The 25,092-nt window shown below is 34.2% G+C and overlaps 1 protein-coding gene across 1 annotated transcript; it reads left to right on the plus strand.

Moving 5' to 3' along the window:
* The first annotated feature begins 16,176 nt into the window (after positions 1–16,176).
* Positions 16,177–24,596, plus strand: LOC120120220 (long chain acyl-CoA synthetase 1-like). Its single transcript, XM_039139901.1, has 20 exons — positions 16,177–16,325; positions 20,586–20,749; positions 20,923–20,986; positions 21,069–21,158; positions 21,264–21,320; positions 21,479–21,527; positions 21,626–21,702; positions 21,789–21,828; positions 21,904–21,998; positions 22,075–22,242; positions 22,422–22,532; positions 22,612–22,699; positions 22,780–22,846; positions 22,950–23,025; positions 23,163–23,280; positions 23,407–23,652; positions 23,743–23,882; positions 23,969–24,151; positions 24,235–24,354; positions 24,456–24,596. The coding sequence occupies exons 2-20, from the start codon at positions 20,595–20,597 to the stop codon at positions 24,498–24,500; spliced, it is 1,989 nt and encodes a 662-aa protein (XP_038995832.1). The 5' UTR covers positions 16,177–16,325; positions 20,586–20,594; the 3' UTR covers positions 24,501–24,596.
* Positions 24,597–25,092: the final 496 nt, after the last annotated feature.

Consider the following 25,092-nt stretch of genomic DNA (forward strand, 5'->3'; position numbering starts at 1 on the left):
CTCTTGCCCATGCTCAAATACGAGCCTGACCTTGGATTGTGGATCAAAGCTGTAGTCACCATTGCCCATGAATTGAGGTAATTGCTGCATGAATAGACGCAATACTTCTGTAAGAATCAACCACCGACAAAAAGGGGACATTAAACAAGGCGTAACTAAAACCGTGTAATTAACAGACAACTATCACTAGGCAGATAAAAACTTGAAATAGTCGAGCCTTGAAAACTTTGGAAGGTTGGAGCCTTAAATGATGAACTCCTATTCCAGGTTTCGTTGAATCGTTGATGGCGTACATTGGCCAGAATTAAAGGTAATCAATTACAAGATGCGACACGTTAGTTAACAGTATAAATGAATTAAACATTTGATAATTTTTTTCCATAAGGTTCATATATGTTTGTTTATTGAATTAAATAAATGAGTGTAAAAAATATTTCATCTTTATTTAATAAACGAACGAATATGAATAAAGTTTTGTTCGGTTCATTTCTGTTCACGAACAACTTCGGTTATTGACTCGTATGATAATTATTATATCGGCTTATTTATAAACTTATTTAGCAACTCGTTTACTTTTAATTTTTCTATATTTTTTTTTGAAAAATGATAATACAAGTAATACTAGTCAAAGACGACATCATCATCTAGCATAATTAAAATCAGAAATAAACGCATGATTTTATGTTAAAAATAAAAATAGATTTTTAATAAAAATATATAAAAAAAAATCTAAAATATATAATAATCTTAAATTTTGAAAGTAACAATCATAATCAAATTATAAGGAGAGGAGACAAACAAAACACACTTGCATGTGTGGGTTCGTACGAGCAGTTGCGTAACTTCAGCGAGACAGAAGCTAGACACCGTGCAATCCATATGATTTAGCAACTGACGCACAAGATTGGCCAAATCACTCTCAAGTATGACCCGTGGAGATGGTAGGATAGCAGCTAGTTGAAGACTCGCAATACATTTTAAATATTAGGGTATGTATGAATTAAATTAAAGACAGTAAATTTTAGAGTACAAATTTGAAGTTTAAAAAGCTTAAAGACTATTGGTGTAGTTTTATGCTTTTCTTTGATTTGTAAATGAAAATATAAAAATAGAGTGCTGGTTATCAGTGGACTCTAACTATATAAACGAATATATTAACAAATAATAAACAAACTAAATATAAACACATTAAAAATAAGCAAATAAAAATTAATAAAAATTTTAAATTTTAAATAAATATAATTTAAACATAAATAATATTAAAAACAAATAAACAAACACAAATAAAAATTTATTCCTTCAAACATATTCATTTGCATCCTTAGCGGTAGTTTAATCTCTTAATAGTATGACAGGAGGTCATCCCACTCAATTACTCGTCACATACGGCGGCTTTTGGCGGAGAATAGTCCTTATCGACAGACTGTGGAAGCTGACATTTAAGGCGGCGTCTAAAAGAACCTTGAAAATTCCAATAAGTTGGCTAGAAAACAGAAATAAATTGTTTTTAAGATATGTTTTTTCTGATAGCATAGTCGGCAGCAACGCATGCAAGTGAAGTTAAGACATTAATATGATTGATGGCAATAGTTAACCTTAACACTGACACATGCACCACCAAACGCAACGGTACGCGGACATTAAAGACGTTTTTATAGCGATGCATGGCCGCCTTGTATGTCATAACAGAACAGAGTTTGAGTTTGTCCGATTGTCATCAGTATTAAATCGTGATTGCGGAAACGATTGCAGTATAATAGTTACAAATGTTACATCATGATTTAAATTTTATAAAAGTAATTATAATTATAATTTATATATTTAATTATAGTAATATGATAATCTTTAAGATCATTATGATGTGATCATATATTATATGAAAATCGTAATTTAATATTATAATTATTTAATACAATAGTACGAATCAATTTATTTTAATAATTAAAAGAATCATTATTATTTTTAAAAGTTATGTGTTCAAACATAAATTGTAAATGATTTATTTTTATTTTTAAATAATTAAAAATATTTAAAATAAATATTATTTTATAATTAACTTAACTTTATAAAAAATAATTATTTGATGCGATACACTACACTTATTCATTGAAAATTATAAAATATTAATGGTTCACATCAACCTTTAACTGTTTTAAAGGTGTATATTAAATGCGGCCTGTGAGGAGTACCTGTACCTTCTACATTTCATTGCATACCTGTGTTTATATAGAGAGAGATGGGACCAGATTAAATTGGAGCTTTAAGGATTCCTCACCTACGTTGGGCGTTGGAAAAAAATTCTTCATATAAGGTTTTAATTAAATTATTTTTTGAATTGGGATGTTTGTTACAGTGATTTTATTGGTCGCCAAGTGCTCCTTTTGACAGAGTCTCTTCTATTGCAGCAACTCTTCTCTTTTCCCTCGCTATTGTAGTCCATAGGTCGCCAATTACTCCACAGGTCGCCGTGTGCTCCCGAAGACCAATTGAGATAGTCATGTGCTCCTGAAAACCTATGGAGGTCGCTATGTGCTCCCGAAAACCTATAGTGGTTACTGTAGCAATCACTATACTTAAGCAAATAATTGTTCGACTACACTATGTGAATAAATTTTTTTCATTACATTATTCAACCACTTTTGTCGAGCTTTAAGTATATAGCAGTGCTATTTTATGTCTTATTAATTGTCCTAATCACATATCATTTTCTTTTTTTCTCTTAGTTTTATTCTGTTTATTTTTTTCGTTTTTGTTGATAAGTTGTAGTATTACTTTTAATGTTGATTATCAATTATCGATATTTTTATTATCGTTTAATTTTTTATACCACATTTTATATTTTTTTTTATCTTTTTATCTTCAATAAGTTTATATGTAAGAAACGTTTTGTCTTTCTTTTTGACACGTTTTTCTGTCTTTTAACCTTTTTCACTTATATTTTCTAAAAGTTGATTTGGCATCGCCACGACTAATCAAGAATGCGCTTATATGTTATATTGTTGATATTTCCTGCTTTAAACCATCAGATTAGATTTGGATACACATTATGCCAAGGACAGGATCAAAACTTAATCTTAGCAGAGGTTGAAATTTTTTAACGATTATAAATTTATGCATAATTTTATTTTTTACTATTTATTTATTTTAAAATATATATAAATGATAACATTAAATATACATATTAGCTCTATCATTTTTATAAAATAATAAGTAGATAACTATAATTAAAATTAAAGTAAATAATAAAAAATACGATTTTAAAAGGTGTTAACAACATAACTATCACATAATCGTAATAAAATATGTTATTCCTTCAAATCTCGAAATTCATCTACGAATGATATTGTATTAAATATACTAAAATTAAATATAAGACCAAACATCAAATTAATAAATATACTATTGCTTAATTATTTACCTTTAAAAATGGACATTAAATTGAATTTGGATCACTTTAGTAAATTTATGGCAATCATAATAGAAGGGACTTACTTCTATTGTGGAATTGACAATTCTGTCACAGTATTTTATGCTCGAAGAACAAGACTTTACAACTTATTATATAATGTTTTGAGAAAGAAAAAATTTCTAAAATTTGTAGGGTAAACTACAAGTTTAGTACTTAAACTATTACTTTTTTTTGTTCTTGTACTAAGATTTTTTTTAAAACATACCTAACATTTAATTTGTTTGAGTATGCCCAAAGACCAATCATGAGATGATTGTAATGATACATTATATTTTCCAGTTTTATTGAATAAATACATTGTCATTATTTATTTCAGTTATATTTTTGTCTCTCAAATAAATTGAAAGATAATAGAGTCCATATAATAATATGATTATTATTAAAAATCCTTAGTCGAGTATTATTATGAGCATGGACAATAATAATATGTTTAAGGTTAACATGTTGTTGCTCGATGACAATGAGTTGTCATTGACATAGAGTTATCAGAATCAATGCATGAATATGTTGTTAGATAACGACAAATTGGAATGACTCATTATGAATATGTGTCTTGGATTATTATGTGACGGTCACATCATTGCTCATGGTGATGACTATATGTATGATCCTCAGACTTTAGATCATTACTATCTCAACATATATTGTTTTATATTTTGATACAGTTAAACATGTTCTGTAACTAGTTGCACTATAAAGACTGATATTAAACATATCACTATATATATAGTGGAGTGTGAATGATCAAGATAGGATTTGTTCTTCCTACATAATAGAAAATATATCTCAGGTCACTTGATTGAATGAGACTAGAAATGCATGGTCATGCTCAAATAAGTTGATATGAGATATTACAAATTATTCGTTTATTATAGTCTACTCTAGATATCAAGAAATAATAGATGGACTATATAAGTGTGACTATTCCAAGACTTGTGCCTATTATATATATAAAGGACAAAATCATATAACACATTAAAAGAGTTAGTCACGAAAATGTTATGTTGAATCATCACTTCCTATAATTTAAGTGACAATGATATATTGCTAGATGTCACTCATTGTTTGTAATATTAGAATAGTTCTAATAATTACTACTAGTGTTACTGGAACCTACAAGGTCACACCCCAAGGTTGAAAAGAGAAATTTATGAATGAGTTACACGTGTATAATTTTATTGTGTGTGAATAAAATATATAATTAATATTAATATATATATTAATATATATTTGATATATTTTCAATTTTAATTGTACATAAAATGCCGAATTTAATTAAAAGAATATAATAATGTTAATTATATTCCTTTTATAATTTTCAAAATAAAACCCTAAGGGTTAGGGCAACGTAATTGTTATAAGAGAAAATAACCTCAATGACTGAAAATGCCTTATAATATATGATTTTAACCAACTTTTTTGGGATTTGCGAAAATGACCAACAAATTCGCAACACGAACTCCAATTTCGCAACCCAATTTGTAAATCGCAACACATAAGTCAAATCGCAACGCGAATTTGTAAATCACAATGTGAATTTAGAAAATCGCAACAAAGAAGTCAAATTTGCAACACTGAATTTCAAATTCGCAACACTGAATTTCAAATTCGCAACTGAATTTCAAATTCGCAACTGAATTTCAAATTCGCAACTGAATTTCAAATTCGCAACTCGATTTTCGAATTCGCAACACGAATTTAATTTCACAACGCAAATCTTTTGGGTATATAACTACGCAGCAGTAGCAACTCATAACCTAAATCCCTAAATCACAACTCATTCCATCTCCATCTATCACTCTCTCCGGTGACATCCGTTTCTATATTTAACGGCATCCTTCCCCATCTCTAATTTTTTTTACATAATTTTATTTCTTTATAATTTTCATTGATTTCTCTCCCAAATTATCAACTATCAACTTAATAAAAGTATGTTTTTCTCTAAGTTAGTGATGATATGTAGTTTATAGCTCGTTTGTTTAGTAAATTAATTTACAATTTATAGAATGAAATCATCTAATGTTGATCATGTTTGGATAGATTTGTGTTTTGGAGGGTCATGGGAGAATGTTCATGATGTTTTACGATATATGTCTTTATCCATGAATCTTCAACTAAAACTGTCATTAAAAAAGTTAACTTATGAAACTCTAATGTTACGTGTTGCAAAGAAATTGAATTTAGAGTCTCTAAGTGGATTTAGGACATCTTATCAGAGAAAAAGTAAAGTTTATTTGTTCGATAATGAAGATGTTTAACGATTCATTGCTTACATTAGTGTTTCGCAAGAAGATGATGTTACATTGTATGTTGTTAAACCTAGAAGTAGTGAAGTTGGGTCAGTAGCGGGTAGTAATCAACTAAGTTTTTCAACCCCAGTTTATGGTGCTCACAATGTACAACGTTGTTGTCAACCTCAAAATTTATTGGTTCCACCACAATTTCATCACCAAGAAAATTTTGTTTCACCACATTTCCAATACCAAACATAATATCAAAACCCACAACCTTTTCCTAATCCAAATCCCAATCAACTTTTAGCACCAAATTCCAGTTTTCGTATTGACCAGTTAGACGATTATGAGCCAAAAGAAAAAATTGTGAGTACTAGTCAGTATTTGAAATTTGATATTAGTCAATACCCGGACATTGATCTTGGTCAATACTCGGATTTTGATGATGTTTCATAAGAAGAAACAGACCCTGCGTGTAATGATTTTGATATTGGTCAATACCCGAATTTTGATGATAAAACAGTCACTGCCGAGAAAGATGTTGTTGATGATAATGAGAAGGAAGTTACGACTGTGAATGAACATGTTAAACATCCATTCTGTAATTCATATAACCCTAAAGAAGAAGAAGAAGAAGAAGAAGAAGTCCCCGAAGAAAAGAAAAAGAAGAAAATGTCACGGAAGTATAACTGGAATATGCCAGAATTACTTCAGATACCAGAAGAAGAGTTGGTAAAGATAGCAGTTGGTTGTTACATAAAAGTTATTCGTATCAAGAAAGATGATTTTTTTGATACAAAGGAAGACTTGAAGATAACTTTGTATACGAAATGTGTGGAAGATGGTTATCAACTAAAAGTTAACAAATCAAGCAAAGATCGTTTCGAAACAAAGTGTTTGATTGACAAAAACTGTACGTGGCGTATGATTGTAAAGAGGATAAAAGATTGCAAAATGTTTCAAGTTAGGACTTTTATTGATAAACATACATGTTCAAGAACCCAAGTTTTTCCTCACCATAGACAGTCAAACAAAAAGGTGTTAGGTGGTTTTCTGGCTGAGTTAATGTTTTTGAATGGCAGAGTATATCGGGGACATGAAATTATGACTGACATGAATGCTCAGTTCAAGATTAGTATCTCATATTCTCAAGCTTGGAGAGCCAAATGTTATGCCTTGGAATTGTTAAGGGGGTCTCCAGAAGCATCGTTTGCCCAACTGCCGGCTTATTGTCACAATTTAAAGTTGAAAAATCCTGGGTCGGTAACTCATATCAAAACAGATAGAGATTGACGCTTTGAGTTGCTGTTTATCGCCATTGGCGTTGCGGTTAGTAAATCAATATAATTTTGTTGACTCATTTTTGTTAGTTACATTCATTTCACATTTAAATGATTATATGTCTTGTGTATATTATTTTGTAGATTCGTTCGTTTATTACTTGCATGCGCCCAGTTATTATAGTTGACGGAGCACATTTGAAAGGTTGATACCTTGGAGTAAACTTATTAGCAGTAGCCATGAATGCTAAAAATGAGATACTGCCAATAGCTTACGGGGTTGGCAAATCTGAAACCTCTGATTCATGGACATGGTTTATGGGCATCTTAGGGATTGCATAGGTCCTATTAGCTATCTGACAATCATATCTGATAGGGAAAACTCAATTGACAGCGCTGTTAGAAGACGTTTCCCATATGCTTTTCATGGACTTTGTGGTGTTCATTTGTACAGAAATTTAAATCAAGGTCTACAGGTATAAAAATTACAAATGGACATACTAGAAGGCTGTAAAAGCTTATCGGGAAGTGGATTTTAATAAGTATATAAATTATTTAAGACGTGTTTTTCCTCAATGTGCTCAAACACTAGAAGATGTCGGGTTTGAAAGATGGTCAAGAGTACATCAACTTGGAGCAAGCATATAAATTGTTCATGACGTCTAAAAGTGCAGAATCAATCAACGCTCTAAGTCGTCATTCCCGAAAATTGCCCATTACTATGTTAATGGAGTTTTTTCGAGCCTCTATTCAACAGTGGTACTACAAGAAAAGAAACCATGCATGTATTATTTCTTTAAATTCGTAACTTATCATATATTTTACTAAGTATTATTTATTTAAATTTATAAGAACATTGGAACGTCGTGTTACACCATGGACTGAAAAAAAGATAACGAAACGTGTTGTAAAGTCAACGTCATGGAGAGTTGAACCATGTTCAAACACTTTGTTTAAAGTATTTGATAATAACTTAAATGGGCTTGTCGATCTAAATGTAAATACGTGTAGTTGTATGAAATGGCAAACATCTGGTTATCCATGTAGCCATGTTATAAAAGTTGCTCTTCATCTAAACCAAAATGATTCAAGCGCATACGCTATGGATTCCTACACTATAAAAGTATATCGATAGACTTATGCCGATATTGTCTACCCTATTCCACATCCTTCTGAGTGTGACATATCAGATGACTTACAAACAGTTTTGCCACCAATCATGGACAGCAAGCTACCTGGCCGACCAAAAAATCACGATCGTATACCGTCTAAGGGTGAAGAGAAGAGGATATCGACATGTAGTCGGTGCAAGGAAAGTGGTCATACAAGGTTGACCTGTGGATCACCAGTGCCATCACAATCATCTTTTCCTCTACCAAAATATAGATCCTTATCAAAATCCAATGCTCATATGGTGCCAAGCAAAAGGAAATCAAAATCGTAATCAAAATCAAAATCCCAACCACAACCGGCTTCACCTTTTGGGACTTATTAACTTAGGTGATTTTTAAATGCAAACGTTGTATTATGTGAATTTTATGTGTGAATGCATACATTTTTAGTTAGACATTCATTAGTAACTTGAGTTTGAACATTGCTATGATCTGTTCAGTTGTTATCACTTATCATATTGTTGTCTGTTATCTTTCTGAATATGTTTTCCTTGAATTTGCAACGCAAAAGTCAAATTCGCCTTGCGTTTTTTACGTTGCGATAGTCAAATTTGTAACACGAAAGTCAAATTCGCAACGCGATTATCGCGTTGCGATTGTTGCGAAAGTCAAATTTGAAACGCGAAATCGCAAATCGCAATACGAATTTGACTTTCGTGTTGCGAATTTGACTATCGCAACGCGAATTAGACTTTTGCATTTGCCAAAATGTACCTTCAACAGATCCTTTTTGCCTTCAACATAATGCAGATTGAATAAACAACAAATCAACTTTTACAAATCAATTAAAATAGCAAAAAATAAGTCTTATTTACACATCAATTAAACAAATAAACTTTTACAAATCAATTAAACAAGCAAAAAATAATTCTTATTTACTCATCAATTAAACAAATCAACTTTTAAAAATCAATGTAAAATTCAATTAAACAAGCAAAAAAAGTGTACCCCAGACAGTTGTTTATGCACAAATACATCAATTTCACGTAGCTCACTTCAGGATTAACCTGCAGAAACCAAACATTTGCTCAAACAACACTTTCTACACATCTAAAACCAACAAACAACAAATTATTGAATTCTAGGTACTTAACCAAACATTTTCAAACCAACAAAGAGTATATATTAACAACACTTGCTCAAACTTACCAATTGTTTATGCACACTTTCAGCACGCAGATGTAGGTAGGCAGCGTCTCGCATATATCGCTCTAGCCATAAAATACTGAAACCACAAGCATACTGCACCTCTATCTCTATCTCTGGGAGGTAGAAATTGTTTACTTCATGTCGTCAAACGTTCCAAGCACATGCATACGAGAGGACCACAATCCCCTCTAACTCCCTCCGTTTATTGTGGCGCGGTCTCGTCTTTGATCATTGTAACTTTGAACTTTTTTGGCTTATTGTTTCCAGAATTAGTCTAATAATCAATTGCATTCAAGTATTTCGCCAAATGAGTGCTCCATCCCTTACAAATAATATCTCTCAAATCAGACAATGGTATGTAATTTAACATGCTGTCATATATTATTGTCTTCAGGGATGGGAGTTGAATCTCGAGGAGAAGCCAATGACGACGTTCCAAAACAATGATAAACACCTGCAATCATAAATAATTGCGCACATCAAATAAAAGACGTTCCAAAATAGGGATAAACACCTTTAAAATATTCAAAAAATAAATACTAACCTTATCGACCTCCCACAACGCAGGATAAAGTTTAGCTTTTCCATTACTCAACATATATGAAGCATCTCTCGGATCCTTTAAGTGAGCTACGTGAAAAGACGTCGGCATAATAGTCCATCGAGTATTTTTTATTTTCTTCAATTTCCTTACTATTAGAAGACGTGACACCCATGCATCAATATGCTGTTTATAAAAAAATACATATATTAGTGAATTTATTAATAAATTTAAAAAAATTTAATCAAAATACAATATAAGAAGAATATAAGACTTACCACCCCTTCGAGATAGCCATTATCTTCAACCCCTAATAAAATACCCCACCAAGACCGATCAAGAAACAAATGAATAACATCGTCGAGTTTGCATATGTCAGAATAACACCCCTTGCTTCGCTCATGTAGATAAAAATCAATTGCGGTCTTAGCCCAAAGGGTATTATCCGTAATTGTGTCCGGTAGTGTTCCCCTCTCCTGCTGAGGAATGGTACTGCCCGGTAACACATACGAAAGCCAAATTGCATCCATCATATCAGGCACGGGAGGGAGGTTTATCAATATGTTGACATATGATGCCATGTGAATCGGGCTCTTGAACGGTGGGAGAGACATCTTGAACGATGACAGGGGCCTCTTGAATTGTGGGAGAGGGCCTCTTGAACGATGAGAGGGGCCTCTTTAATGATAGGAGATGCCTCTTGAGCGATGACATGTGCATCGAGCTTCTTCTTACGGAGTCTTGACACTAGTGGGGTGAAAGGAGACGTAATGGCACGTGCACGACGTCTGATGCGTAAACCCCGTCGTGCAAGAAAAACCCGACGTAAAACATCTACCTTATCGGGCCGCTAAAAATAAATTAATACATAAATCAGTAAATAAGTAAATAAATAATGCCGAAAAAGGTTATTTGCATTTTTAGTGTAGTATTAAACAAATTTACCTCATTGCGTAGAATATGAACTCATTCTGCAATGATGAAACAATCTCACGTAGAGCGGCTACCTCACCACGTAAAGTAGATACCTCACCACGTAGCGCACCATTGTCATCGCGTAAAATATCCACCTCACCATGTAAAGACCGTACCTCGTCACGTAGCGCACCACTGTCTTCACGTAAAGTACCAACCTCATGACGCAAAGCACCTACCTCATCACGTAACTCCCCTAACTCATCCCGTGGAGGTGGAGAACATGGAGATAAATGTCGTGGTCTCTTTGTCGGTCGCCTATCATGAGGTGATGGTGGAGAAGAGGCTCGATGATGTGATGGAATAAGTGATGGTGGAGGTGGAGAAGAGGCTCGATCAGGTGATGGCTCCGGGTGTCGAGCTATAGAATCGGCCTGATCAGGTGATGACTCTCGAAGTAGGGGGTGCTCATAATCCATCCCATCAAAAAACCGCTTACTAGTTTGCCACCAATCAGTGGCAAGCTCAGCCTCTGTAATAGATAGTTGGCCTCCTAACAATATAAAAGCTCAAACAAAGTTAAACGTGTACTAGTAATAACTTGTTTATATATGATAGTATTTGTGTGTTAACTTACATCATTCATCGTCGTATATGGGAGTAACTATTCCTAATCCAACAGGCGGATCCTCTTCCAGGTAATAGCCCTAGGAATATCATTTGATTTTTTTATCGCATATGTCTGCATGCTGGGGAAAGCCTCAAATATCCAAATCTACAAACAATATAATACACAAGCATCAGTAATTGTTAAATAATAATTAATTATAAATTTGTAAACATTATATAGAAATTATTACATTAAAGGCCCAAATAAATCCTGCCAAAGTGTATTTAGAACCATCGTCCCGCAAACTTTTTCGGTCCTCAAAGGCAGACGACAACTTCTTCCAGGTAGTTTTTAATAGATATGAACCCCACGAAAACAGGTTCCATACATTTAGGTCCTCTACCAATAATATTAGGTCCTTAGAAATAGGTTGTCTGCCCTCTTTGCCTAAAAAGCCGGCATGCAAAAGTAATAAATGGCATACTCGGACAATATCAAGGTCATCCATTCGAGTAAAACCATCTTTAACAAATAATCTCTTCAAGTCGTCGACGTATAAACTCGGCTTCGACTTTGCCAGCTCAGGAAAAACCCGAGATAACCATGATGGGCGGGAGATATGACTAGTGTACCGGGTTACTTCATCGTGTCCGAAGCGTAGACCAGTGATTAAGCAAAACTCCTCCCGCCCAAAACAAGTATACGCCGGAGGAAAATGAAACCATATCTCTTCATCACCATGTTGTATCCTCTCGGGTAGATCGTTAGTCATAGTCTGAATAAACAAATGTTTCAACATATCATCTCCACTCGGATGTTGTACTTTCAGCCATGGCCCGAAGCAAGTATCCTCAAACAATTTTCTTTGTATAGGTGTAAGCATTGAAGCAATTTTAGTGGCTAGACTTAATTTATTTCTTAAGGTCAATTGAGCCAAAAAAATTCTACAAAAACAATAAACATACCAAGTTAGATATACCAAAAACTACAAATTATACACTATAAACAGACATGATATTAAACAGTGAAAACAAAGCCAAATATAATTCAAACTAGCACTGTATTCACCCAAGTCATTATGCATCAGATAACATTCCAGAAGTAAGCACTTATAAAACATTTAAAATGACAACATATAGGTTTAGTGCAGGTTCAAAGACAACATAAAGAGTAGTAATTTATTCTTGAAACTTAAATTCGCAACACTGTGAAGTTAGTATTTGTCTTTGTTTTTTGGTTGAAGTAATGCAATTCATTCAAGTTTCAATTTGCAAAAGAAGAGTAGCTTCTGAAACTTAAATTCGCAATGCGAAAATGAAAATCGCAACGCGAAACTAAATTCGCGTTGCGATTTTCATTTTCGTGTTGCGAATTTAAGTTTCAAAAACTATTCTTCTGCAAATTGAAACTTGAATGAATTGCATTTCTTCAACAAAAAGACAAAACAAAGACAAATATTAACTTCACATGGTTAAAGACTAAACAGTTTAGCAGTATTGGCAGCAATCGAATGAATTTACTACGCAATCTAAGTGAAATGGTTAATCTATATATTGAAATTACCAATAAATTTATCATCAATATAAAAAAATCTAATAATAATACAAAAATTTCAAAATAAAAATAAGAGATTAAAAAAACTAACCCTCGGTGGTAGATTTTCTATTTCTGACCGTGAATGGTTGTGAGGGTTGCTATGAGAGATGGAGATAGACGGATTTCGTCAGAGATGGAGATAGACGAATTTCGTCAGAGATGGGGACGGATGTCGCCGTAGAGAGTGAGAGATGGAGATGAGACTGAGTTGTGATTTAGGGTTTTAGATTATGATTTGTGATAATACTGTTTACATTTGTGTTGCGAAATTAATATTGCGAAAATAAATGCGCTTTGACTTCTGTGTTGCGAATTTGACTTCTGTGTTGCGATTTATAAATTCGCGTTGCGAATTTGGAAAATCGCAACGCGAATTTAGAAAATTGCAATGTGATTCACATATTCGCGTTGCGAATTTGGAAACTGAGTTGCGAAATTGGGGTTCGCGTTGCGAATTTGTTGGTCATTTTCGGAAATCTAAAAAAAATTGGTTAAAATCGTATATTATAAGACATTTTCGGTTACTGAGGTTCTTTTCTCTTGTTATAATTTTAAATACATTTTATATTAAGTCACCCAATTTTAGTAATATTACATGTAGGTTGTCTTATTTTGAAAAATCATATATGAGTCACTTAATAATCAATTGTTACAATAAATACTGGACCGTTAAAAATGAACCATACCTTAGGTGTCGTCAGGAAATTCTTTTGATATTTTTATTGGGTAAATCACATCATAAATGAACTAACTATTAGTAAGACTACGAATGAGTCACCTAATTATTAATAAGAGTACATATGAGTGATCTAATTTCAAAATAAAAAATTATAAACGAATCACTCAATTAACTGAAAAAGAAAACTCATTTCACGTTTTGAAATTCTAAAAGATGGTAGTATTCATTCGATGATTCGAATGATGAAGAGGTTGTTCTCTATGAATATCCCGATGTCATTTGGATGATTTCGTGATATTTGAGAGATATTCTCGGAAATCAAATATGATGAATTGAATGAAAATATCAAAATAAATCTTATGATGAAATTTAAGATTTATCAACTATAGTATGCGATGATAAACAACAATTGATGCAATGACAACGTGACTTGATTGTTACAATCAATTAACTAAGTAACTCTATCGTAATGAGTAAGATATTCCACGTTAGAGAGTCGTATAATAAGTAATGGTTTAGTGACCTGTTTGTCACAATCGATCAATTGAATTATTCATTTTGTGACTTTTTGAATTGATGGTTCATTTATAACTTTACTAATAATTGATTGAATTGTGTTAAAATTTATCTTAATTTTAATGAGTCTTATAAACGAAATTACCATTTTAAAAAGGTATAGTCGCACATGGTTTAACTTCACTATAAGATTGAGTAAAACTGGATTCGATTAAAAAATTAAATTTATTTTTAAATTTTGAGTTATTTGCAATTCAATTTTATATGTAATTTAATGAGTTTTTTATACTTTACCCTAATTCATTAAGGGTAAAGTGTGTAAATGATCCCCAACTATAGAACATTATTTTATTGAGTATTTGAGTCAATTGACTATTAAAAGTTATAAAATGGTCATTCAATTATATGTCATTGTTTTGTTGAGTCTCCCGACTATTAAAAGTTACAAAATGATCATATGACTATTCATATATTCCGTTAAATCAATCATTTGAGTTTGAGGTTAACATGTTGATCAATATATGATAAAATATGATCATATAACCGTTTACGTTGTATTTTATGGATTGACTCTCCGTTTATATTATGTCGTTGAGTTAGTGCTTGAGATATTATATCATCGAGCTAGTACTTGAAAGCATTGACTGCGCCATTAGACATCATTAAAATATAATTTTATAATATCCCAATAAATATATTGATGCCTAATCTTAATAAAAACAATATTTTAATTATTTATGTCGATTCAACAAAATAATATTTTATAATTTGGGGACCATTTATAGAGTTTACGCTTTTATATACAAATATCTTTTTTCACTCTATCCATCTTCAAATGGTTGTCCCTTGTTCCCATATGTAATGGGGTAAGGGGAGGTAAGATAGTAGGATACCTCCAACACCAAGTTGAGAGCAGCTTCCGTAGAAGACCTCCGAATTATGAAGTGCCCTCCGTGAGACTCGATCCCACGATCTACCAACTGAGCTGGATAGTAATGCTTATTGCCCCTTCCCTAAGATGAAGGATAAATGATTGAAATGATCAATTTCATTTTATAATTATTTATTTTTATCATTAACCTTAATAAAAATAATATTGTAATTATCTATGCTTTTGATTTATAAGTTTTAGTCATTTAGACCTTGAATGATGTTAGACGACAAGAAACGCTGGTAAAAGATTAGCTTTTAATTTTTTCTTTATATTTTATTAATATAAATCTTAAATTAAGATAAAATACTGATTTGATCATTCATTTTTAATAAAATATTAATTTGATTTTTGAATTCAATTAAAATTATTGATTTTTTAGTCTAAAAATTTAGAATTAATTTGATATTTTATCAAAAATTTAAAAATTAAATGTATATTTTATTTAAAATTTAGGATTCAAATAAACAATTAACACATTTTATTAATGTGTTATATTACAAAACTAATGATATTTAAGTGTTAGTGATTAAAATTTTATAAATTAATAATATGAATTATCAAAATGTTAATTTTTTTTAAAAAAAATGATGATCAAAAGTGAAGACTTATGAAATAAGAACAAGTATTTCGATAGTTCACCCAAGATGCAAAGATTCATCTACTCCCTTCAACTATCACAAAGTACAGCTTTCCAGTTCGGGTTGTTGATTGATTCATAAAGCAAAAAGAAAAAGCTTTAAGTTTCCGTGAAAAAGTTTAAGCTAAAGGCGCCATTAATATTCGCAATTAATGCAAGTACTAACACACTGTAGGCCGACTTCCTCGCCCAAATAGGGCGCTGGAAAAAAAAATTTGATACAGGACTCTCACCAAATTATTTTTTAAATTAGGGGTGTTTTCTACAGTTTTAATGAAAAAAAACGTATGAGGAAGTAAAAAGGAGAATTGAATAAAGATGTGAGGTGAGATGATCTTAAGGTCTTCTGTAAGTTAGTGTTTAAAATACTTTAATCTGAAAAATAATTATTTGAGTGGACTATTTTGAGGTTTCTCGGTCATTTGCCCACTGTATGCCTGTTTCAACACACTCGTTAACCATGGCCAGGAAACTCGCTTCCCACTCTCCTTTTCTCCCTTTAAATTCATCACAATCATCGCAGGCTTTCATGATTTCACTTCATAAGCAACTCCCTTGCTTTCATCTCAACTCTGGGTTTTCTCTACTTTCTTGTAAGCAGCTCCAGTTTCTGGGTTTTTTTAAGTTTTTGTTTTGTTCTGTAAGTTGCCATCTGCCAATGGTTTTCATAAAGGTTGTTTTCTCTTGGGTTATAGCCTATGGGTATTTGTTTTCATTTTTGACAGTTTTATATATGATATATGGTGGGCTTTGGGTATTATTTTTTACTTTTAATACTGGTATATATATATATATGTTCTATGTCTCTACTTGCTTTTAAAATTAAGAGAAAATCGCCTCAGTGACCAAAAATGCCTTATAATATACGATTTTAACCAACTTTTTTTGGATTTGCCAAAATGACCAACAAAATCACAACGCGAAATAAAAATCGCAACGCGATCCCCAGAATCGCAAATCAGTTTCCAAAATCGCAACGCGATTCTTGAAAATCGCAATGCGATAGTACAAATTCGCATTGCGATTTTCCAGAATCGCAACGCGAATATGAAAATCGCAACGCGAACACATAAATCGCAACGCGTATCCGTAAACCGCAACGTGTATCCGTAAATAGCAACGCGTATCCGTAAATCGCAATGCGTATCCGTATATCGCAACGCGTATCCGTAAATCGCAACGATAATCCGTAAATCGCAACGAGAATCTGTAAATCGCAACGATAATCCGTAAATCGCAACGAGAATCTGTAAATCACAACACTGAAATTTTGGGTATAAAACTACGCAACAGCAACAAATCATAAACTAAATCCCTAAATCGCAACTCATTCCATCTCCATCTATCACTCTCTCCGGCGACATCCGTTCCTATATCCAACGACATCCTTCCCAATCCGGCAACAGGTTTTAGTTTCGCAGCTCGTCTGTTTAGTAAATTAATTTACAACCATGAAATCATCTAATGTTGATCATGTTTGGATAGATTTGTGTTTTGGAGGGTCATGGGATAATGTTCATGGTGTTTTACAATATATGCCTTTACCCATGAATCTTCAACTAAAATTGTCTTTACAAAAGTTAACTTATGAAACTCTAATGCTACGTGTTTCAAATAAATTGAATTTAGAGCCCCTAAGTGGATTTAGGCTATCTTATCAGAGAAATGGTAAAGTTTATTTGTTAACCGACAATGAAGATGTTGAACGATTCATTGCTTACATTAGTGTTTCACAAGATGATGTTACATTGTATGTTGTTGAACCTAGAAGTAGTATTGTTGGGTCAGTAGGGTAGTAATCAACTAAGTTTTTCTCAAAACCCACAACCTTTCTCTAATCCAAATCCCAATCAACTTTCAGCACCAAATTCCGGTTTTCGTATTGACCAGTTAGACGATGATGAGCCAACAGAAAAAATTGTGAGTACTAGTCAGTATTTGAAATTTGGTCTTGGTCAATATCCGGACTTTGATATTGGTCAATACACGGATTTTGATGATGTTTCAGAAGAAGAAACAGACCCTGCGTGTAATGATTTTAATATTGGTCAATACCCGAATTTTGATGATGAAACAGCCGTTGCCGAAGAATGTATTGTTGATGATAATGAGGAGGAAGTTACGACTGTGAATGAACATGTTGAACATCCATTCTGTAATTCATATAATCCTGAAGAAGAAAAAGAAGAAGAAAAAGTCCCCGAAGAAAAGAAAATGCCACGGGCGTATAACTGGAATATGCCAGAATTACTTCAGATACCGGAAGAAGAGTTGGTAAAGAAAGCAGTTGATTGTTACACAAAAGTTATTCGTATCAAGAAAGATGATTGTTTTGATACAAAGGAAGACTTGAAGATAGCTTTGTATACGAAATGTGTGGAAGATGGCTATCAACTAAAAGTTAACAAATCAAGCAAAGATCGTTTCGAAACAAGGTGTATGATTGACAAAAACTGTACGTGGCGTATGATTGCAAAGAGAATAAAAGATTGCGAAATGTTTCAAGTTAGGACTTTTATTGATAAACATACATGTTCAAGAACCCAAGTTTTTCCTCACCATAGACAGGCAAACAAAAAGGTGTTGGGTGGTTTTCTGGCTGAGTTAATGTTTTTGAATGGCAGGGTATATCGGGGACATGAAATTATGACTGACATGAATGCTCGGTTCAAGATTAGTATATCATATTCTCAAGCTTGGAGAGCCAAATGTTATGCCTTGGAATTGTTGAGGGGGTCGCCAGAAGCATCGTTTGCCCAACTGCCGGCTTATTGTCACAATTTAAAGCTGAAAAATCATGGGTCGGTAACTCATATCAAAACGTGTAGGTTCGGCTTCTCCATTGACTCATCCGGAAAAACCCGGGATAACCATGATGGGCGGGCGATATGACGAGTGTACCGGCCTACATCATCGTGTCCGAATCGTAGACCAGTGATTAAGCAGAACTCCTTCCGCCCAAAACAAGTATACGCTGGTGGAAAATGAAACCATATCTCTTCCTCACCACGTTGTATATTGTCGGGTAGATTTGATGTCATGGTCTGAAGCCACAAATGGGTCAAATTAGCATCTCCACCCGGATGTTGTACTCTCAGCCATGGCCCGAAGCAGGTTTCCTCAAACAATTGTCTTTGTGCAGGTGAAAGCTTCGAAGCAATTGTAGTGGCTAGGCTAACTTTATTCCTTAATGTCAATGAAGCCGAAAAAAATTTCTACAAAAACAATAAACATACCAAGTTAGATATACCAAAAACTACACTGTGAAGATATACCAAAAACAATAAACATAAAAAGTAGTAGTTTATTCTTGAAACTAAAATTTGCAACACTGTTTTGTCTTTTGGTTGAAATGAAAATCGCAACGAGAGAATGACTGTCGCAACGAGAGAAATGAAAATCGCAACGAGAGAATCGCAACGCGAAATGAAAATCGCAACGCGAAATGAAAATCGCAATGCGATTTTGGTTTCGCATTGCGATTCTCTGGTTGCGATTTTCATTTCGCGTTGCGAATCTCTCGTTGTGATTTTCATTTTTCTCGTTGCAGATAGTCATTTTCACGTTGCGATTTTCATTTCTCTCGTTGCGACTCTTCTGCAAATTGAAACTTGAATGGATTGCATTACTTCAACCAAAAGACAGAACAAAGACAAAGACAAATACTAACTTGAAAATCGCAACGAGAGAATAGCAACGCGAAATGAAAATCGCAACGAGAGAATCGTAATGCGAAATGAAATCTAAGTGAAATGGTTAATCTATTATTGAAATGACCAGTAAACTTATCATCAGTTTCAATATGAAAAACCTACAATAATGCAAAAATTTCAAAATAAAAATAATTAAAAAAACTGACCCTCGGAGGTTGATTTTCCATTTCTGAATATTGTGAGGGATTTCTGACCGTGAATGGTTGTGAGGGATTTCGCCGGAGATGGGGACGGAAATCTTCGGAGATGGGGACGGATTTCGCCGTAGAGAGTGAGAGATGGAGATGGGACTGAGTTGTGATTTTAGGTTTTAGGTTATGAGTTGCGATTACGGGATTTTGTCTTAATATTCGTTTTTGTAATTTGAAAATAAAATACGCGTAGCGATTATAATGGCGCTTTAAAAATCGCGTTGCGATTTATGGATACGCGTTGCGATTTTACGTATTGTCGTTATGATTTACGGATACGCGTTGCGATATACGGATACGCATTGCGATTTACGGATACGCGTTGCGATTTACGGATACACGTTGCGATTTACGGATACGCGTTGCGATTTATGTGTTCGCGTTGCGATTTTCATATTCGCGTTGCGATTCTGGAAAATCGCAATGCGAATTTGTACTATCGCATTGCGATTTTCAAGAATCGCGTTGCGATTTTCAAGAATCGCGTTGCGATTTTGGAAACTGATTTGCGATTATGGGGATCGCGTTGCGATTTTTATTTCGCGTTGCGATTTTGTTGGTCATTTTGGCAAATCCAAAAAAAGTTGGTTAAAATCGTATATTATAAGGCATTTTTGGTCACTGAGGCGATTTTCTCTAAAATTAAGGATTTCATATCTTCAGGTAAAAATGTTCAGAATTTAACTTGGTTAGAAGTGAATTTTTGTCTAACATTTTCTTAGGGACCATTCATGACTTTGATTTTTCTTCGTTAGATATTGTGATTGACCTTAGTGTGTCTCAGTTATTGCTGTTCAATGAAATTTATTAGGATGGAGGACTTGTTTTTCTCCCTTCCATTGATCTTTGTTAATTGTAAGCTTTGAATTCGTTGAACTGTAATTGACTAATTGGTTTTCTTATGGACTTTGGGAAGTCTCTTTAAGAGCCTAGAGTTTTCTCTGCACAGCTTCTATAGATGGAAACAATGAAGGTTTTTTCAGCTAAGGTGGAGGATGGAAGAGAAGGACAAGACGGGAAGCCGTCGGTTGGTCCTGTCTATCGTAACCTACTCGCCAAGCAAGGATACCCTCCACTCGATCCCGATATGTCTACTACATGGACTCTTTTCAGGTAACTTTCCATGTTGCATCTCTTTTGATGAATTAACATACTAGATAAGGAATTTGCATGGACAAAACCTGTGAGAAGGAATGCCTTATCTAGTATGTGATTAGACTAATACAATTTAGCTCATAGTTAGCATGCTAGAATTTTGACAACAAGAAGGATCTCTTATTCTGCAGTTCATCTGTTGAGAAGTACCCTGGAAACAGGATGCTTGGATGGCGGAAAATTGTTGATGGCAAGGTTAAATTTATTTTCAAAACCCGATTTCAGTATTCGTACCAGATTTGTACCAGTTGTTTTGTTTACTTTGTTTAGTCTTTAGGTGGGCCCTTATATCTGGAAAACATATAAGGAAGTTTATGATGAAGTTCTGCATGTCGGTTCCGCTTTGCGAGCATCTGGTGCTGAACCTGTAAGCATAAAAATGTCAATTTTCTAAGGCCTTCGCAAGAAAGCGCGAGTTTGCTCTTTACTCTGATCTTTCCTCTTTGTTGTTCTACTCACATATTTGTGGCAGGGATGTCGAGTTGGGATTTATGGAGCAAACTGCCCTCAGTGGATCATGGCAATGGAGGTCTGCTTCCAGATTTTCTATATGAAATGTTTTTCAGAACTTTAAGTTATAAGTTCACTAGTTGTTTATAGAGGTTCTTGCCTCAAATGCAATAATCTTTCTGAATTCAGGGCTATTGTATCGACTGTGATAACACCTTTTTCTTCCAATGCTTGTAGGCCTGCGGTGCCCACAGGTTGGTTTGTGTGCCTCTCTATGATACACTCGGTAAATGCCTCTTGAGAAATTTCCTTCTTTTGGAGAAAAATCAGCATTCTTCTTAACAGCATGAGCTTAAGTATCTATCTTCTTGTTACTTTATGCAGGTCCTGGAGCTGTAAATTATATTATAGATCACGCAGAGATTGATTTCGTGTTCGTTCAAGACATAAAAGTAAAAGAAGTAAGGTTACGGTTTAACCTATGCCTATTTCCATATTCTTCTACAATGTCCGAACCAACATTCTGATGTTACTCATGCCTTTGCAGCTTTTGAATCCAAATTGTAGATCTACTCAACGGTTGAAAGGTGAAAAATGATTAATAAGCTTAAGTTTTCTGAAACAGCTTGAATCATGTATACTTAGTTTTATTCTGGTGGCAGCAATGGTTTGCTTCACATTGTTGACCGAAGAAGACAATGCTAAGGCATCTCAAACGGGGATTAAGATGTACTCGTGGACCGAGTTTCTCCGAACGGTTGGTGTCCAATCTTAACTTCTATACTCTCGAGATTTCGTTGTGATCTTTATGTCTGAACCTATTGATTCATCAGGGAAAGGAAAATCCTCGGGAGATATCAGCACCACAACCATTTGACATTTGCACCATAATGTATACTAGTGGCACCAGTGGCAATCCTAAAGGTGTTGTGTTAACTCATGAAACAATGGCAACATTTGTAAACGGCGTCGATATTTTCATGGATCAATTTGAGGACAAGGTATATTTAATGCTTGAACTCCATATAGGCAATCTCTTCGAAATGGGATTCTTCTCCTCTTGTTTAAGTAACATCACCGTGTTCTTTCTCACTAACAATTAGTTTGGGACTGATTTCAAGTGTGCGTTTGTATAAGTATAATGTCGGTTCACCTTCCTCATGCATACTTTGTTACGCAGATGACAGTGGACGATGTGTATCTGTCCTTCCTCCCCCTTGCTCATATCCTTGACCGCATGATCGAGGAATACTTTTTCCATAAAGGAGCATCTGTTGGCTACTACCACGGGGTTTGCTGCTGGAACCCTGTTTCATAATTTTTGGTTGAAACTTAATCATAATTTAAATGCATAAGATATGTTTATACAGAACTTGAAGGAACTGAGGGATGACATAATGGAGTTAAAACCGACATTTCTAGCAGGTGTACCCCGAGTTTATGATATGATTCATGAAGGCAAGTCATTGGAAAATCTTTATCTGCTGACTTATTTTGAGTGACAATGGTTCCCTCATCGAAGTTTATCCGTGTTTTAGGTATTCAGAAAGCACTACAAGAACTCAATCCATTGAGGAAGTGGATTTTCGACGCCCTCTATAAACAGTAAAACAATACTCCCTACAGAGAAAAGCACATTCCCTTCAATTTGTAGGAGAAGTGCATACAGAATGACCATGATGCTGATGCATGCTTGTTTTGTTTACAGCAAACTTTCATGGATGAATCGAGGGTATAAGCATAAATATGCATCACCATTAGCTGATTTGTTGGCCTTCAGGAAGGTGGTTTCTTAGTGTACTCTAAAAACTTCTACACTAAAAATTTGGCCAAAACCAGCCGAATTCTTTCCCGGTGTTATCATCTCCGGAAGTGAAGAGTGTGTTCTAATGTTTTATCATCTCTTTTCGATTTCTACAAGGTCAAAGCTAAGTTAGGTGGACGGCTTCGGTTGTTACTATCCGGAGGTGCACCATTGAGCTCTGAAGTGGAAGAGTTCCTGCGGGTCACTTGTTGTTGCTTTGTTGTCCAAGGATATGGTAAATTCCTGTCTGTTGATATATGGAAAAATAAGCACACAATATCTATTTCCTTTTAAGTTCCTGCAGGTCACTTGTCGTACAGCTTTTGTGCATGTTAAATAATTTATGTTGTGTTTCTTATAGGATTGACTGAAACTTGTGGAGCATGCACTATTGGTTTTCCAGACGAGATGTGCTTCGTTGGTGCTGTCGGATCCCCGGCTGTGTACAACGAGTTGCGTTTAGAGGAGGTTCCGGACATGGGTTACAATCCACTGGGAAATCCTCCCTGTGGTGAGGTATGCGTGAGAGGAAAGACTATTTTCTCAGAGTACTATAAAAACCCTGAACTGACGAGAGAATCTTTCAAGGATGGATGGTTTCATACAGGTTAGGATGTTCAGTTTTGGGTCAAACTCTCAAACTGATCCTTCAATCACCATTTTTGTACTCTAATTCCATCGTGGTCGACGCTTGCAGGAGACATAGGGCAAATGCTTCCTAACGGAGTTGTTAAGGTTATCGACAGGAAGAAAAATCTTATTAAGCTCTCCCAGGGAGAGTATGTGGCACTAGAGCACTTGGAAAATGTTTACGGAGTAACTCCGATCGTCGACGATGTGAGCATCTCCTTTCATTAGCTTCTTAACTGATCTCCCAACAAAGTAATGTAATCTAAATCCATTTAAAAACCAACTTTCATTAGGTATGGGTCTATGGAAACAGCTTCAAATCAATGCTGGTTGCCATAGTTGTGCTACATGAAGAAAATGCTAGAAAGTGGGCCAATTTAAACGGTTACACTGCTTCCCTTTCCGAGCTCTGTTCATTGAGTAAGCTTCAGAATCATGTCCTCTCAGAGCTGAAATCCACAGCTGAGAAAAACAAGGTAACGTTTACTTTTAAGTTCAATCTGCAACTTCATTTACATGTTCATTTATTTACTCTTCGTTTGGATCTTTTGAAAACCAGATGAGAGGTTTCGAGTACATCAAAGGAGTGATCTTGGAAGCTCAGCCTTTCGACATGGAACGAGATCTGGTGACTGCAACATTGAAGAAGAAAAGAAACAACCTGCTCAAATTTTATCAGGTAATCTGCATGTAACGGATTTTAGACTTCTTTTGCATATATGCTTCTGGCTTAAGTTATCAAGAAACTGATTCAAGTTATTTTGCATGATGTTTGAACAGACTGAAATCGATGCACTCTACCAGAACTTGGCTGCAAAAATATGAGAAGTTGAAGTAAAGTGTTTGTGTGTGCCGGATACCGCTGTTATTTTTATCCTATAAATGTAACTTTGCTTTAAGTGGAAAATGGCGTTTGCAGTTTTGAATGCCTATGCACAATGTATAAAATTTGTGGTAATTAATGAAATAAATGTTTATGTACTACTGAAGAAACGTAATATTCACTCGTATTTATTCATCCATATTGTGAGTGTAACATAAACTAATGAACATTTATATGTTTGTGAAGCCCTTAATCTCCTTTGAGATTCTTGTGACCAATTCTGTACAAAGCACGAGCATTTATAAATGCAAACTTAACCTGACCCACGTCTGGAAACTAGAAGTCCATCCAGGGATATGGAGGATTTTATGTTGGAAACGAACTTATAATATTATAAAACATTTTATGTTGTAAACAAACTTATAATAATATAAAACGGATAAACTTATAAAATTTAAAGGATGGCACAAAAACGATATCTAAAATATATGAGAACTTAAAATTTTTAAGAGGACTCTCGTCCCGCCCCTTGGTTTATCCCTGAATCCGTCTAATTGAAACACTAAGTCTCCATTTATGGGATGGCAAGGGCTT

The sequence above is a fragment of the Hibiscus syriacus genome, unplaced genomic scaffold (assembly GCF_006381635.1).
Source record: "Hibiscus syriacus cultivar Baekdansim isolate YM2019G1 unplaced genomic scaffold, ASM638163v2 tig00110333_pilon, whole genome shotgun sequence".
In the NCBI taxonomy this organism is placed as follows: Eukaryota; Viridiplantae; Streptophyta; class Magnoliopsida; order Malvales; family Malvaceae; genus Hibiscus; species Hibiscus syriacus.